This window comes from Nomascus leucogenys, chromosome 18 (assembly GCF_006542625.1).
Source record: "Nomascus leucogenys isolate Asia chromosome 18, Asia_NLE_v1, whole genome shotgun sequence".
In the NCBI taxonomy this organism is placed as follows: Eukaryota; Metazoa; Chordata; class Mammalia; order Primates; family Hylobatidae; genus Nomascus; species Nomascus leucogenys.
In genome coordinates, this window is record NC_044398.1 from 54,709,271 (window position 1) to 54,724,191 (window position 14,921).

The following is a 14,921-nucleotide window of genomic DNA, read 5'->3' on the forward strand; positions in this document are numbered from 1 at the left end:
CTCCAGCCTGGGTGACAGAGTGAGACTCTGTCTCAAAAAATATAAATAAATAAATAAATGAAGGGAAAAGAGTTCATAGGAAGAGATACTACAGCTTGATTTATAGTTTCAACTGTGGCCTATGATAATCCCTGGACTCAGCTGCCCCTTCTTGAGTAACATTTGTTGGAGAGAATAAAGAGGTAATTAGCATTGACTGTCTGACCTAGCTGCAAACATTATATAACATCGAAGCATCATGCTGTAACAGATGTTAACAAGTATTTGTAGGGGTTAATCAAAGAAGACATGCTTCCATTGCAAGATAAATACATTAAATGTGACTCATGTAAAGAAACTGATACTGCAGGCTTTCCTAAACAACCAATGTGAATGAATATCTTTCTCTTTACCTAATCAGTAAGTTACTCAAGCTATCACTTCTTAAAAAATTATATGTATCTCCAGGATTCTCAGTTACATATTATTATTATTATTATTATGGTTATTTTTGAGATGGAATCTCGCTCTGTCACCAGGCTGGAGTGCAATGGTGGGATCTCGGCTCACTGCAACCTCCACCTCCTGGGTTCAAACGATTCTCCTGCCTCAGCCTCCTGAGTAGCTGAGACTATAGGCGCATGCCACCATGCCCAGCTAATTTTTGTATTTTCAGTAGAGATGGGGCTTCACCATGTTGGCCAGGGTGGTCTCGATCTCTTGAACTCGTGATCCACCCGCCACAGCCTCCCAAAGTGCTGGGATTACAGGTGTGAGCCACCGTGCCTGGCCTCTCAGTTACATATTATTATTAATCAGACTGCAAATTCCTAGACTTCCAGGAGTCCATGAACACCCTAAAATACTATGCACATTTGTCTTTGATCTTGCATTTTTGATGGGAGAGGACTTGTTGTCTTCATCAGATCCTCAAGAAGGTGTATAAGGAAAAAGAGTTTAAAATAGTGCCTTATGACCGGGCACGGTGACTAACACCTGTAATTTCAGCACTTTGGGAGGCCGAGGTGAGGGGATCACTTGAGGCCAGGAGTTCCATACCAGCCTGGCCAGCATGGTGAAACCCTGTCTCTACTAAAAATACAAAAAATTAGCTGGGCGTCGTGGCGGGTGCCTGTAGTCCCAGCTACTCGGGAGGCTGAGGCAGGAGAATGGTGTGAACCCAGAAGGCGGAGCTTGCAGTGAGCCGAGATGGTGCCACTGCACACCAGCCTGGGCAACAGAGCGAGGCTCCGTCTCAAAAAAAAAAAAAAAAAAAAAAAAAATTAGCTGGGCGTGGTGGTGCATACCTGTAATCCCAGCTACTCAGGAGGCTGAGGCATGAGAATCACCTGAACCCCGTTGGCGGAGGTTGCAGTGAGCCTAGATCACGTCACTGCCCTTGGCTCACTGTAACTTTCACCTCCTGGGCTCAAGTCATCCTCCCACCTCAGTCTCCTAAGTAGCTGGAACTACAGGTGCACACCACCATGTCTGGCTAATTTTTGTATTTTTTGTAGAAACAGAGTTTTGCCATGTTGCCCAGGCTGGTCTCAAACTCCTAAGCTCAAGTAATCAGCGCACCTCGGCCTCCCAAAGTGCTTGGGATTATAGGCGTGAGCCACTGAGCCTGGCATGCTCTATTTTTTTTTTTTTTAAGAATATTTTACATATATTCAATATCTTTAGTGATATTGAAATTCTGCTAAAATTCTTTTGATGTTTTTTCTTAGACATTTACTTTTTCACTGTTATAGAAAACTTTAGGCTAGGCCCATGGCTCACACCTATAATCTCAGCACTTTGGGAGGTCAAGGCAGGAGGATAACCTGAGGCTAGGAGTTCAAGACCAGCCTGGGCAACATGGCAAGACCCTGTGTCTACCAAAAAAATGAAATTAAAATAGCTAGACTTGGTGGTCAGCCCAGCTACTCAGGAGGCTGAGGCAGGATGATAGCTTGAACCCCGGAGTTCAAGGCTGCAGTGAGCCACGATCTCAACAGCCTGGGCAACAGAGCAAGACCTCATCTCTACAAAAATACAATACAATAATAAAGTTCAAAAGATTTTGATTTAAGGACTTTTTTCCTTCAAATTTGCATAATTCACTTGGATGACTCATAGAAGAAATAAATTGGGCCAGGCATGGTGGCTCATGCCTATAACACCAACACTTTGGGAGGCTAAGGTGGGTGGATCACTTGAGGTCGGGAGTTCGAGACCGGCCTGGCCAACATAGTGAAACCCCATCTCTACTACTAAAAATACAAAAATTAGCTGGGTGTGGTGGTGCATGCCTCCCAGCTAATTGTGAGGCAGCGGTTGCAGTGAGCCGAGATCGTGTCTCAAAAAGAAAAGTTGAATAGGTAATGTAATAAGACTGTAAACATAAGAGTTTAGATTGATTTGAGGTTTTATTTTCATAATCTTATATAATTTGAGCTAAAAATTTAAAGCATTAAAGTATTGTTTGGCTTGCCATTTTAGGGAACTTGTCCTTTGGTAAGTATTAGTTTCAGGATAATCAAAGTATAGTTAGCAGAAAAATACTGAATAAACTAATATTTCTACATTCCAACTGTTCTATACATAAAGTAAACAAAAGCAACCAAAAAAACCTCAATATTTCTGCCTTTTAAAAAAAGATAGGAAATAGAATAATTACCGTGTTTTTCGTTTTTCCAAGGCTAAGTCACTTTCATTTGCATTTATAGGCAAAATCGTCAACATCAGCATTGCAAACGACTCCTCAGCCCACCTCACAGGTAAGACATTTTTTAAAAAACTTAAATGCCAGGGTTTCATGTGTTTTTTTCTTGTTGTTTTTGTTTTTGTTTGATTCAGAGTCTCACTCTGTCGCCCAGGCTGGAGTGCAGTGGTGCGATCTCAGCTCACTGCAAGCTCTGCCTCCTGGGTTCACGCCATTCTCTTGCCTCAGCCTCCCAAGTAGCTGGGACTACAGGTGCCCGCCACCACGCCCGGCTAATTTTTTGTATTTTTAGTAGAGACAGGGTTTCACCATGTTAGCCAAGATGGTCTCGATCTCCTGACCTCATGATCTGCCCACCTCGGCCTCCCAAAGTGCTGGGATTACAGGTGTGAGCCACCGCGCCTGGCCCATGGTTTCATATGTTACAATACATTTAGATTATACCAAATATTTAAATCATTCCAAATGAAATCTACCTTTGCAGTTAAAAAATACTTGTTTTGTGTTTATTTAAGTCTGAACTACTCCTGAAAGCCTGCTTCCTGAATTATACTCTGAAATGCAGAATATCTTCCTCCTTTCAGCAGGAGTGAGATTTGTACTAATTTTCTTTTCTACTTTCAAAATTATGAATTAGGTATGTTTTTAAGTTTATACGTGCAGTATTGAATAGATTGGTGACAAGCTTATTATATTTTCTCAGAGACCATCTTGGTGGCCCTTCGAGATGTCTCCTGGTGTGCTAACGTTTGCCATCATATGGCCTTTTATTGCACAGTGGTTGGTGTATTTATACTATCAAAGAAGGAGAAGGTAAGAACAGTTTCATCATTTGAAATGGTGTATAACTCTCATAACCTATAGTAGACAGAGTTTTCAGCAGCAATTAAGGGATGCTAGGTCCATTTTATAGATACATCGTCATAGTGAACATTCTATATTTATCCTGAGACTGAAACTGCCTTGGAAATGATGTCTTGTGGATTCCTAGGTACTTGTTAGACTTAAAAACATTTTCACTTGAGAGCATCTGATGGATTTATACACCTTTGATTTAGGCAACAACACAAAAAATGACTACACACTTCTTTTTTTTTTTCTTTTTTTTTTTGAGACTGGGTCTCGTTTTGTTGCCCAGGCTGGAGGGCAGTGGCTATTCACAGGCATGATCATGTGCACTGATGCCTCAGACTCCTTGACTCAAGTAATCCTTTCTGCCTCATCCTCCTGAGTGGCTGGGACTACAGGCATATACCACTGGGTGTGGTTTATATGCATTTTAAATTTTATGGTTTGTGAGGAAACAATGTTCTGAAAGGCACGGTGGCTCACACCTATAATCCCAGCACTTTGGGGAGGGCGAAGCAGGAGGATTACTTGAGCAAAGGAGTTTGAGACTAGCCTGGGCAATATAGGGAGATGCTGTCTCTATTTTAAACAATTAATTAAAAAGGAATTTGGAGGTACTTTTATTTTTTTAATTTACTTTATTTTATTAATTTATTTTTTTGAGATAGAGTTTTGCTTTTGTTGCCCAGGCTGGGGTGCAGTGGCACGATCTTGGCTCACTGCAACCTCTGCCTCCCAGGTTCAAGCGATTCTCCTGCCTCAGCCTCCCAAGTAGCTGGGATTACAGGCATGTGCCATCATGCTCAGCTAATTTTTGTATTTTTAGTAGAGGTGGAGTTTCACCATGTTGGCCAGACTGGCTCAAACCCCTGATCTCAGGTGATTCGCCCACCTTGACCTCCCAAAGAGCTGGGATTACAGGCACAAGCCACTGTGCCCAGCCGGAGGTTACTTTAATTTAAGGGCCAGAATTCCAGTTTGGGATGACAAGATACCTCAAATAGGTCAGAAAATAATAGATTGGAATCCCTGAAAGTAATTCTGAGTCCGTCCATGTTAGGAATAACCTGAGGCCAAACCCTTGGGTTCAAGAAAATCCTTAAATCTAAAAAGTTGCCAGGTGCGGTGGCTCATGTCTATAATCCCAGGACTTTGGGAAGCTGAGATAGGTGGATTGCTTGAGCCCAGGAATTCAAGAACAGCCTGGGCAAGAAAGTGAGACTGTCTCTACAAAAAATTTAAAAAATTAAATAAAAAAATTAGCCAGGTTGGTGGTGCACACCTCTAGTCCCAGATACTTGGGAGGCTGAGGCGGGAGGATCAACTTGAGCCAAGGAGGTTGAGGCTGCCATGAGTCATGATCATGCCACTACATGCCAGTCTGGGTGATGGAGTGAGACTGTCTCAAAAAAAAAAAAAAAAAGATACAGACCTGAAGAAAAGAAAGGTCTTTTCTTCTTCTACACATTTTCAATTCCTCCTATGATGCTTGGGTTTAGTGGTCTACAGTGTTTTACATTTAAATATCCCTGGTAATAGGAAAGAAGAACCAACCATTTGTTAGATATGTAGTAATGCTGGATATAAGCAGCAGGGCTCAGTGCCACTACAGGTAGATGTTTACATATTTTTAATACATCTCAAAGTTCCTTTTCATGTTTCCGTTGTAGAAAGTTGGGAGTTGGAGAGTAGAGGAATTTGCTTAAAAAAAAAAAAAACTCTAAAGCTTAATTTGGTTAATAATTTATTTTATGCTTAAGATGGAAGCAGCTTATTACTTCATTAAAGATTGAAAAAACAAACTACACTCTGCATCAACAATCACATAAAATTGGAGTTTTTCTAAAAATGTTTAAAATGTTCTTTACTAATAGAAGTTTTGTAAAAGGTTGTTCACTATTTCTCCTAAATATCCCTTTTAGCTGTTCACAGATGTCTCTGAATGGAGAAATGCTTTCCTATTTTTAATTTTCTACTTGGTTGTTATTGAACCTTTGTAAGTTTTTTACTGCATGTTAACTGTTTGATCCTTCCAAATTGCAAATTCTGTAGCACTGTGCAACTTCATTTTGACAAGGTATAGTGTTTTTACGTATTGTTTGCTTATATATGTAATAGATTAACTGTGGTTGGAAGTAGGGCCGTATTTGATATGGTGGAAATAAGTTTTAGCCTTGAGGGGACTTAGGCATCTTTTAATCTAACATTGTGTAGCAATTTTTCATCTGATAGTTAAAGGAATGAAGACCAGAGAGTAGTTGTATGGTTTGGAAGAGATAGGTTCTGTGTTAGAGATTAGGAGAAAGGTCTAGAAATCTGATTAGGATGGTGAAAGTGTGGGCAAGTAGAGGGTGTGCCCTACTCATAATAGGGATCATCCTATAGCTCATCCCCCAAAACAGTGTCTGGCAGGTAGTAGGTGCTCAGTAAATGTGTGTTGAGTCTATGACTGAATCCCTCTTTGGGCAAGATGGCAAACGGAAGTACCATAAGACATGGAAAAGCTTTCATTTTATTGAATAAATATGCATGTGGACACAGCCATACTAGGATATGTCTGATAGATACAGGATAGTCCTATATATATATAAAACATATAGGACCAGAGGCTGGAGTGCACTCACGTGATCTCAGCTCACTGCAACCTCCGAGTCCTGGGTTCAAGTGATTTTCCTGCCTCAGCCTCCTGAGTAGCTGGAACTACAGGCATGTGCCACCACGCCCAGCTAATTTTTGTATTTTTAGTAGAGACAGGGTTTCGCCATTTTGACCAGACTGGTCTTGAACTCCTGATCTCAGGTGATCCAGCTGCCTTGGCTTCCCAAAGTGCTGGGATTACAGGCATAAGCCAGCACACTCAAGCTGTGATAAGCTTTTGAAAATAAATATCTTTTTCTTCAACATTAAAATTAATACATAAAGTCTGCTGTTTTTTTTTCTAGCATAGAATAATATAAATTTAAAAGTAAAAGGGATTTCTTATGCTATCACTCTGCAATGGATCAGAAGAAAATTCTGTATGTGATAGGAAGAACAATACCTGCAGACTTCTTGTTCAGAAATAGGCCCTGAACAGTCTGCTGTGGTAACACCTGTCCCTGGTTGTCTAGCCTGACAACTCTGCTATTAAAATTATCCTTGAGTTAAATACTGAAAGCAGACCTGTTAAGTCTAAGAAACTACTCTTAAACTATTACTTTATTTATGTATTTATCTATTTGAGACAAGGTCTCACTGTCTTGCCTGGGCTGCAGTGTGGTGGTACAATCAGTGGTCAATGCAGCCGCACACTTCTGGGCTCAAGCAATCCTGCTGCCTCAGCCTCCTGAGAAGCTGGGACTATAGGCAGGTGTCAACTAATTTTCTTATTTTTGTTGAGATGGGGTCTCACTATATTGTCCAGGCTAGTCTTGAACTCCTGCCCTCAAGAGATCCTCCCACCTCAGCCTCTCTTGTACTGGGATTACAGGACTGAACCACCATGCCCGGCCTAAATTATTATTGTTACAAGAAAGGGGCCCCAATCCAGACCCCAAGAGGGAGTTCTTGGATCTCACACAAGAAAAAATTTAGGGCAACTCCATAAAGTAAAGTGAAAGCAGGTTTAAGAAAGTAGAGGAATAGGCCGGGTGCGGTGGCTCACGCCTGTAATCCCAGCACTTTGGGAGGCCGAGGTGAGCCGGTCACCTGAGGTCAGGAGTTCGAGACCAGCTTGACCAACATGGTGAAACCCTATCTCTACTAAAAATACAGAAATTAGCTGGGTGTGGTCTGGCGCCTGTAATCCCAGCTACTTGGGAGGTTGAGGCAGGGGAATCGCTTGAACCCAGGAGGCGGAAGTTGCAGTAAGCTGAGATCGTGCCACTGCACTCCAGCTTGGGCGACACAGTGAGACTCCATCTCAAAAAAAAAAAAAAAGAGAAAAAAGAAAGTAGAGGGATAGAATAATGGCTGCTCATTGCCCATTTTTGTGGTTATTTCTAAACAAGGTGTGGATTATTCGTGCCTCCCCTTTTTAGACCACATAGGGTAACTTCCTGACATTGCCATGGCATTTGTAAACTGTCATGGTGCTGGTGGGAGTGTAGCAGTGAGGACAACCAGAGGTCACTCTCATCACCATCTTGGTTTTGGTGGGTTTTAGCCAGCTTCTTTACTGCAACCTGTTTTATCAGCAAGGTCTTTCTGACCTGTATCTTGTGCTGACCTCCTATCTCATCCTGTGACTTAGAATGGCTTAACCTGAGAATGCAGCCCAGTAGGTCTCAGCCTCATTTTACCCAGCTCCTATTCAAGATGGAGTTGCTCTGGTTCACATGCCTCTGACATTACTTCGAAGGAAAGGATGTTTCTAACCAGTTTTTTTTTTTTTTTTTTTCTTTGCGACAGAGTCTCACTCTGTCGCTCAGGCTGGATTGCAGTGGCGTAATCTTGGCTCACTGCAAGCTCCACCTCCCAGGTTCACGCCATTGTCCCTCAGTCTTCCCAGTAGCTGGGACTACAGGCGCCCGCCACCACACCCGGCTAATTTTGTTTTTGTATTTTTAGTAGAGATGGCCAGGATAGTCTCGACTAACCCGTTTTCTTAAGCAGCCTGCCCAGATTCCTAAATTGCTATCATGTAATCTTCCTGGGGACATTCAGCCTTCGGTAGAGAGGTAATAAATACAAACTTGTTGGGAGTGGGGAGGGTCTCAGGAGGATTATTCTCCAAAGGGAGCCTAGGGCAGAAGGCACTGACACAAAAAGTCAGGCCCGGGCTTCTGAGGAGGGGAAGGAATTGCAGCAGTGCAGCTACAGCAGCATTCACCGCGGCGAAGGGAAAGGCAGAATTTATTCCTGTTCCCTTATCTGTTGTTCCCTGTGACTTTTCTTCTATCACACTATACCCTCCATTTTGCAAGTTGATTTAAAACAAAACAAAACAGAAAGACCTCACTAAGAGCCTGAAAACAATTCTAAAGTTCTGAAGACAGTGATTTATGTTCACTCTATTACCTTAGAAGATTGGGAGTTCAGGCTGGGCACAGTGGCTCACACCTGTAATCCCAGCACTTCAGGAGGCTGAGGCAGCAGAATAGCTTGAACCCGGGAGGTGGAGGTTGCAGTGAGCCGAGATCGCGCGCCACTGCGCTCCAGCCTGGGCGACAGAGCAAGACTCCGTCTCAAAAAAAAAAAGATTGGGGGTTCATCGAGGCCAAGTTTTCTGCTCTTTTTTTTTTTTTTTTTTTTTTTATTTATTTTGAGACAGAGTCTTGCTGTGTCACCCAGGCTGGAGTGCAGTGGCGTGATCTCGGCTCACTGCAACCTCCGCCTCCCAGGTTCAAGCGATTCTCCTGCCTCAGCCTCCCAAGTAGCTGGGACTATAGGTGTGTGCCACCACGCCCGGCTGATTTTTTGTATTTTTAGTAGAGACGGGGTTTCGCCTTGTTAGCAGGATGGTCTTGATCTCCTAACCACGTGATCCGCCCGCCTCGGCCTCCCAAAGTGCTGGGATTACAGGCGTGAGCTACCGTTCCAGCTTTGTCTGCCCTTTTATAAATCTGCAAAGGATTGTGTGTAGTAATCTGCATCCCGCAGATTCTTGATAAGTGTTGCTAATTGTTCAGGCACCCTGCAGCTAACATTTTTGCTAAAACCTCACTCAGGCAGTTTGTCTTTACAACCCACATCTCTCTTGTCTTTGTCAACCATTTCAATTCTCTTCCTCCAGGGGCCTGTTTTCTTTACACTGCTGGCATCTCCTTCTGTTATGTGAAAGTTGATCTGACTATTTAAAATGTCACTGCCAAGGAGGTGTACATAAGAGGATTTCTGTAGAGGATAAGGAATGATCTGATTGTTTAAAGTATCACTCCTGCCAAAGGAGTTGCATAAGAGTATTTCTACAGAGAGGAATCAATCTGTTATGAGAGTTTCAGGCATTTTGGCATCTTGGGTGCTGGGGAGGGTTTGTAGATTTTAGAGCAGAACTCAGATCATATGTGATTGTGTGTCTTGTGCTAACAAGCTCAGCCTTTTCTAATAGCTCGTTCACTCTTCTGTCTTTGAAACCATCACATTATATATATCCAAGTTTGGGGTTTATATGCCTCTTCCTCCCCCACCACCTAAACTGAGAGCTGTCTTGAGGCCTGAGAGCCTGCCTCATTTATCTCTGAATGCCCAGGGCCTGGCACAGAGCCTGGAAAGTAATAGAAACATAATCCGTGTTGATTAAATGAATACTCTAGGTCATACATCTATTATCCTCTTACAGTTTTGTTACGCATTTGCTTCACAACTGTTCCATTTTGATAAAATTATGAAATCATTTCCACAAATCTTAATTGTGTAATAGCCAATTAGAAAAGGGTAAGAATCTAGAAAGTAAGAGAGGATGAATGTACATTTAAATTATTTATTAAAAACTGGCCGGGATGACCAGGCGCCATGGCTAACACCTGTAATCCCAACACTTTGGGAGGCCGAGGTGGGTAGATCACCTGAAGTCAGGAGTTCAAGATAGCGAAACCTCGTCTCTACTAAAAATACAGAAATTACCCAGGTGTGGTGGCACATACCTGTAAGGCCAGCTACTTGCAAGGCTGAGGCAGGAGAATAGCTTGTACCCGGGAGGCGGAGGTTGCAGTGAGCCAAGATGGCACCATTGCAGTCCAGCCTGGACGACAGAGCAAGACTTTGCCTCAATAAATAAATAAATAAATAATTTAAAACTGTTTGGTAATTTCAGCACTTATAATTGGATCTTTCCTATCAGGCTGCAAGTCATATGAAGTAGTTTTATAAAGACTGTTGGTAATATTATGGTTTTATTTTGAATTTGAATGTTATTATTATTATGTTACCATCCAGAGAATTATTTGCATTCATACTCACAGGAAATTGGTTTTTATTTTCTTTTTAAAGAAAACTGAACTGAGGAAAATGGTGTTTTCCTCAAGAAGACTACTGGAACTGGATGACCTCAGAACGAACTGGATTGTGGTGTTCACAAGAAAATCTTAGTTTGTGATGATTACATTGCTTTTTGTTGTCCAGTAGTTTAGTTTGTGTACATATATACACATATATATTTTGCACTACACAAACGATAACATTTTAAGGACTAATATTGCTGATACTTGAATAATCAATCTCTACTAGGTTATAAGTAGTATAAACAGATTTACCCTGCCCTTGAACTTGAAGGACATTAAATTATTAATGATCATTTGGTAACATGTTTACCTGATTATCTTCCATAGAGTAACATAAGCTGCTTTTCAAAGGTACCATTGTGATAAGGAGATCAAATTTATAAGTTATTATTTCTAATTTTCTAAATTAAATAAAAGAAAGAAGGCAAACCAGGAGTGAATTTCAAATGAGATGTAATCGACTTTATATCTTAGTCACGGAGTTGCCATGCTACGTAGTAGAAAACCACAGGAAGAATCGTCATATTCACTTTGTGGGCTGCCCATAATCTTTCTTGGGCATTCACAACTCTTGAGTTTGGTGTTCAGGCACCATTATTAAAAAGTGGAGTCCTATGTACCAGACTGAGTTTTTACAAATGATTTGCAGACTAGACATAACCCGCTGATGGAAATGGTGAAGAATGAGCTTCATATAGGTTTAAAAGTGTATTCTGAGCCTGTAGATGATTAATAAGGTTTTTATTCAATCATATAAATGTACTTCTTTGTAATCATTTTTGTTTAACTGAGGATATCTAGTGTCTGCTTCATAGGGTGCTTTGAAATATAAAATGAAAACTTATTTATACTGTTTTTACAACAGTCAAAAAGGAAACACATGAAAATCACTTTTCTGCAACTGATGAACTATACAGACTGGACTCTTAACCTCTTAGTGCCTCAGTTTTTCCTTCGGGGTATACTATTTTAGATACACCTACTTCACAGAGTACTGGAGGGATTTGCAAGCTAACGGGCCAAATGCTTCCATAGGAATAAGGCATGCCCAACTAACAGAAATTTAAGTCCCTCTTCCCCACCTCTCTCATCTAGACCAAAAAGAAGACTATAATTTAGGTCCTTGGAGACTTTTCCTGTATGCCTTCCAAAACTTCCTGCCCACTTAGATGTACCTTGTGCTTTGAAGATTTCTTTGATGCAGTCTTTGTAGCAAATAATTTTTTTTTAAAACGGAGTTTCTCTCTTGTTGCCCAGGCTGGAGGGCAATGGCGCAATCTCGGCTCACTGCAACCTCCACCTCCTGGGTTCAAGCAATTCTCCTGCCTCAGTCTCCCGAGTAGCTGGGATTACAGGCATGCGCCACCATGCCTGGCTAATTTTATATTTTTAGTAGAGACGGGGTTTCTCCATGTTGGTGAGGCTGATCTCAAACTCCCAACCTCAGGTGATCTGCCTGCCTCGGCCTCCCAAAGTGCTGGGATTACAGGCATGAGCCACTGCGCCTGGCCTGTAGCAAATAATTTTTAAGCATTCTCAAGATGTACGATGTTGGGTTTAGCATCATATGTTCAGAGTGTTTTAAATAAGAAATAATCTGTCTTTAGTATACAGGATGGTTCTTTGTTTGCCTGAAAAGTATAAGAATACAATTTACTTTTCCCAAACTCTTTTTTCCTTATTTTTTTCTTTCAAATAACTTTAATTATTTAATCCCATACTGATTAAAATATGTCTGTCTAAAGGGATCTACTACTTTTTAAAAACACTTTTTAAAAAGTGTTCCCTATTTATTTAGGAAAAAGTGAAGCAAGCAACTGAATTTATATGTGACAATAACATTTAGACCTGTGGGTCAAAGTTTATTTTCAAAAATTAGATATCAATTTGGCATCAGTAAAAAGTGTCTTTTCTCTTAGTATATAAATAAAATGCAAATTAAGAGTGTAAGCAGTTGTGAATCATTACAAGCAGTCTGGGATAACTAACTCCTAGGGATAACCATTTCTATCCTGTTCCAAAGTCTTATTTTATAGTTTGAAAAGCACTTTGCACACAGTTCTTGTATATAAAAGTAAAGATGTAATTATAGGATATAGTGTTCCTGCTTTGTTTAATAAGAACCTCATTTAAACTTGACAGCTATGGTATTTTTTTAATGATAACTTCTTTTCTGTTTATTGTAAAACTAAGTTAAAAATAAAAGGTTAATGAGAAATGATATGGCTTTTATTACTTGTTACTGTTAGCCCATTGATTAGGTAAGAATTCAATGAGAGTAAGTAGTAGTCGCACATAAAGTAATTATGACTCTCAAAATAAAGCCATGCTATTCCATACAATTTGATACAAATCAGAAACTGGGATGAAATTTAACTTATTTAGTCATCTGGTTGAGAATATTAGCAATCCAGTCAGATTCTTGGTTTTACTATTTTTTGAGACAGAGTCTCGCTCTGTTGCCAGGCCAGAGTGCAGTGCCACGATCTCGGCTCACTGCAACCTCTGTCTCTCAGGTTCAAGCGATTCTCCTGGCTCAGCCTCCCAAGTAGCTGGGACTACAGGCACGTGCCACCACGCCCAGCTAATTTTTGTATTTTTAGTTGAGACAGGGTTTCACCATGTTGGCCAGGATGGTTTCCATCTCTTGACCTCATGATCCACCTGCCTCAGCCTCCCAAAGTGCTGGGATTACAGGCTTGAGCCACTGTGCCCAGCTGGTTTCAGTTCTTATACCAAATAAATAGCTTCCCACAGCCACACAGTGAACCCTAATCAACCATCTTATTATTATTATTATTATTTGAGATGGAGTCTTGCTCTGCCGCCCAGTTGGACCACAGTGGTGTGATCTCAGCTTACTGCAACCTCTGCCTCCCAGGTTCCAGTGATTCTCCTGCCTCAGCCTCCCACATAGCTGGGATTACAGGCACCCACCACCACACCTGGCTAATTTTTTTGTATTTTTAGTAGAGACGGGGTTTTGCCATGTTGGCCAGGCTGGTCTTGAACACCTGACATCAGGTGATCTTCCTGCCTCTGCCTCCCAAAGTGCTGGGATTGCAGGTGTGAGTCACCGCACCCAGCCCTAATCAACCATCTTAAATACACATCTCTGGTCTTATGTGACATATGATGAGGGTTGTTTTTTTTTTTTTTTAATTGAGATGGAGTTTCGCTCTTGTTGCCCAGGCTGGAGTGCAATGGTACCATCTTGGCTCACTGCAACCTCCACCTCCCAGGTTCAAGTGATTCTCCTGCCTCAGCCTCCCGAGCAGCTGGGATTACAGGCATATGCCACACGCCCGGCTAATATTTTGTATTTTTAGTAGAGATGGGGTTTCTCCATGTTGGTCAGGCTGGTCTTGAACTCCCAACCTCAGGTGACTCGCCTGCCTCAGCCTCCCAAAATGCTGGGATTAAGGTGTGAGCCACCGCACCCGGCCTGGGTTTTGTGTTTTTAATACCCATCTATGACTTGTAACTTCTACAGAGTGATAAAAGTGATGTATCATTTAAGGTATCATTATTCTGCTTCATGTAATAGAAACCCAACTGTGGTGGCTTGACCAAGTAACTGGGTCTTTTCCTTCGATATAAGTCTGGAGATAGACGTCCAGGGCTGGGAAGGTGCTTCCACAATGCCATTAGGTAGACAGGCTCCTCCTGTCTTTCTTTCTCCCATCTTTAGTGTGTAGCTTTTGTCTTCATGCTTGCAAGATAGTGAAGTACATTTAGATCTAATGTCTACATTATAGGTAGGCACACAGTGAAGCGCAGAAGCCAATTAACAGTTGTATTTTTCCATCTGATCAGGAAACAGTAACTTTCTTGAAAGTCCCACACAGGAGACTCCTCACATCTCATTGGCAAGAACTGGCTCTCATATTTTTGTATACAAAATTATTTAATCACTTCTCAGCCTTTTGGCTAAGATCAAGAGTAGTATCAGTTCTTACCAGTTATTTTTTTTTTTTTCTTTTGAGACAGAGTCTCGCCATGTTGCCCAGGCTGGAGTGCAGTGAATGGTGCAATCTCGGCTCACTGCAACCTCCGCATCCCAGGTTCAAGCGATTCTCTTGTCTCAGCCTCTCAAGTAGCTGGGATTACAGGCGCCAGCCACGTTGCCTGGATAATTTCTTGTATTTTTAGTAGAGATAGGGTTTCTCCATGTTGGCCAGGCTGGTCTCGAACTCAGGTGATTAACTTGCCACTGCACTCCAGCTTGGGAAACAGAGCAAGACATACACACACACACACACACACACACACACACACACACACACACACAAAACAAGAAGGAGGGAAAGAAAGAGAGGAAGGGAGGGAGGGAGGAGGAAGAAAAGAAAGAAAAACATTAAAGAGAAATAGAGAAATTTCCTCCCTTGTTTCAATTCTTTAATATGTATTGAAGATAACTTTTTTTTTTTTTTTTGAAACGGAGTCTCACTCTGTTGCCCAGCAGG

The 14,921-nt window shown here is 41.5% G+C and overlaps 1 protein-coding gene and 1 pseudogene across 14 annotated transcripts in view; both read left to right on the forward strand.

Annotated features, from left to right (window-relative positions):
* The window catches only part of ACBD5 (acyl-CoA binding domain containing 5), a 60,778-nt gene that overhangs the window by 35,403 nt on the left and 10,454 nt on the right, over positions 1 to 14,921 (forward strand). For 13 of the 14 annotated variants that reach the window (XM_030798895.1, XM_030798893.1, XM_030798896.1 and 10 more), the window contains 3 exons: positions 2,691 to 2,741; positions 3,390 to 3,499; positions 10,445 to 12,676. In XM_030798895.1, coding sequence (XP_030654755.1) covers positions 2,691 to 2,741; positions 3,390 to 3,499; positions 10,445 to 10,457 — 174 coding nt within the window. In that variant the 3' untranslated portion in view covers positions 10,458 to 12,676. Of the gene's footprint in view, positions 1 to 2,690; positions 2,742 to 3,389; positions 3,500 to 10,444; positions 12,677 to 14,921 lie in introns of those variants that run through there. The other variant, XM_030798891.1, reaches the window with a different exon arrangement.
* Positions 14,366 to 14,510, forward strand: LOC115831395 (annotated as a pseudogene).